General features: G+C 43.4%; 1 protein-coding gene across 1 annotated transcript; it reads left to right on the top strand.

Annotated features, from left to right (window-relative positions):
• Positions 1 to 212: 212 nt before the first annotated feature.
• On the top strand, positions 213 to 1,586 carry LOC127129781 (uncharacterized). Its single transcript, XM_051058906.1, has one exon. The coding sequence runs from the start codon at positions 213 to 215 to the stop codon at positions 1,584 to 1,586; it is 1,374 nt and encodes a 457-aa protein (XP_050914863.1).
• The last annotated feature ends 1,019 nt before the right edge of the window (positions 1,587 to 2,605 follow it).

Consider the following 2,605-nt stretch of genomic DNA (forward strand, 5'->3'; position numbering starts at 1 on the left):
ATGAAATGATATATGTGATGCCTCAATTTTGTGTGAAATTTGTTTACTCTGATTTTTAATTGAATTTACGACGGGTAGAATTGGGGTGTTACATTAGTGGTATCAGAGCAGGTCGGTCCATCCGACCACGTTGTTGAGTCTTTTGTTGTTTAACGACCTTGTGTTGTTAATTTGTTGCTAATCCTTGTTTGTGTTGTGAGCGGAAGTGTAAGATGGCCGGAAGAAACGCTGGGAGGAATGATGAGGCTCTTGCTGCAGTTATGCAGGCAATGGCTCAGGCGTTCCAGAACCCACCCAATGCTGACGAGAACGTGGGGTCTCGTAGTCTGGCGACGTTTCAGAGGGAGAACCCGCCTACCTTTCTGGGTAGGTATGATCCTGAAGGAGCCTTGGCTTGGTTGAAGGAGATTGAAAGAATATTCAGAGTGATGGATTGCACTCTTGTGCAAAAGATCCGTTATGGAACTCATAAGCTGTCAGGTGAAGCCGATGATTGGTGGGTGGACACTCGTCTAAGGTTGGAAACTGCGGGCGAGGAGATTACTTGGGAAGTGTTTCGTAGAGAATTTCTGAGGAAGTATTATCCAGAAGATGTGCGAGGAAAGAAAGAGATTGAATTCCTCGAGTTGAAGCAAGGGAACTTGTTAGTCACGGAGTATGCTGCTAAGTTCACTGAATTGGCTAAGTTCTATCCTCACTATGATGGAGCCAATGCCGAATTCTCTAAGTGTATCAAGTTTGAAAATGGATTGCGTCCGGAAATTAAGAAAGTTGTGGGATATCAAAAGATTCGCGTCTTTCCGGATCTGATTGATAGTTGTAGAATCTTTGAAGAGGACAACAATGCACACTATAAGATCTTGTCTGAGAAGAGAGGAAGGGGCCAACACAACCGTGGTAAGCCATATGAAACTCCGATTGGAAAAGGGAAACAGAAAGTGATTCCGGGTCGAAGAACATGTGGGGGAGATGCTCCTGCTAATGTTATCTGTTTCAAGTGTGGAAAGCCGGGTCACAAGAGTAATGTGTGTAGGCTTGGTAAAACGAGATGTTTCCGTTGTGGTATGCCGGGACATGCGGCTCGTGATTGTAAGCAGAAGGATGTTGTTTGCTTTAACTGTGGGGAAGGAGGACATATCAGTGCTAAATGTCAGAAGCCAAAGAGGGGACAAGAGAGTGGTAAAGTGTTTGCTTTGTCGGAAACTCAGACTACAAATGAAGATGGACTTATTCGAGGTACTTGTTTCATTAATAGCATTCCTTTAATTACTATTATTGATACCGGTGCCACACACTGTTTTGTTGCTGCGGATTATGTTGAAAGATTGGGTCTTTCTTTGTCTTCCTTGGGTAGAGATATGATTGTTGAGGTTCCCGCTAAGGGAACGGTATCTACGTCTCTTGCGTGTAAGAGTTGCCCCTTGTCAATATTTGGTAAAGATTTTGTAGTTGATCTTGTTTGTTTGCCTCTTGTCGGGTTGGATGTAGTATTGGGTATGGACTGGTTGAAATCCAACTATGTTCATATTAATTGCTACAACAACACTGTGAGGTTTTCTTCTGCCGAAGAAGAGGGAAGAACATAATTGTTATCCAAGAAACAATTGAAGGAGTTCATAGAAGAAGACGCGTTGGTGTTCTTGTTGATGGCAAGCTTGTCTGTGGAGAGTCAGGCTGTAATTGCGGACTTGCCGGTGGTGTGCAATTTCCCTGAAGTTTTTCCCGATGAGATTCCTAGTGCACCGCCAGAAAGAGAAGTTGAGTTCACTATTGACCTTGTACCTGGTACTAGACCCATCTCTATGGCGCCAGATAGGATGTCAGCATTAGAGTTGGATGAACTGAAGAGTCAGCTAGAGGATTTGCTTGAAAGGAAGTTTGTGAGACCTAGTGTATCACCTTGGGGAGCTCCAGTTTTGCTGGTGAAAAAAAAAAGACGGAAGCATGCGACTTTGTATTGATTATAGACAATTGAATAAGGTGACGATTAAGAATAGGTATCCACTCCCAAGGATCGATGACTTGATGGATCGTTTAGTGGGTGCTCGTATTTTCAGTAAGATTGATCTAAGGTCGGGCTACCATCAAATTAAGGTGAAAGATGAGGACATTCAGAAAACTGCTTTCAGGACTCGTTATGGACACTACGAGTACACGGTGATGCCTTTCGGTGTTACTAATGCGCCGGGAGTATTCATGGAGTACATGAACCGCATTTTCCATCCTTATTTGGATCAATTTGTGGTGGTGTTCATAGACGACATTTTGATTTATTCTAAGTCGGAGGAAGAGCATGTGGAACATTTGCGCATTGTTTTGCAAGTGGTGAAAGAGAAGAGATTGTATGCTAAGTTGTCTAAGTGTGAGTTTTGGTTGAGAGAAGTTAGCTTTCTTGGTCATGTTGTTTCCGGTGACGGAATTGCGGTTGATCCATCGAAGATTGATGCGGTGTTGCAATGGGAAGCTCCTACGTCAGTTACCGAGATAAGAAGTTTCCTAGGCTTGCTAGGTTACTATAGGAGGTTTATAGAAGGCTTTTCTAAGTTGGCACTTCCTTTGACTAAGTTAACTTGTAAGGGTGCTGCTTTTGTGTGGGATGTCCGAT

The sequence above is a fragment of the Lathyrus oleraceus genome, chromosome 3 (genome assembly GCF_024323335.1).
Source record: "Lathyrus oleraceus cultivar Zhongwan6 chromosome 3, CAAS_Psat_ZW6_1.0, whole genome shotgun sequence".
NCBI classification, from domain to species: Eukaryota; Viridiplantae; Streptophyta; class Magnoliopsida; order Fabales; family Fabaceae; genus Lathyrus; species Lathyrus oleraceus.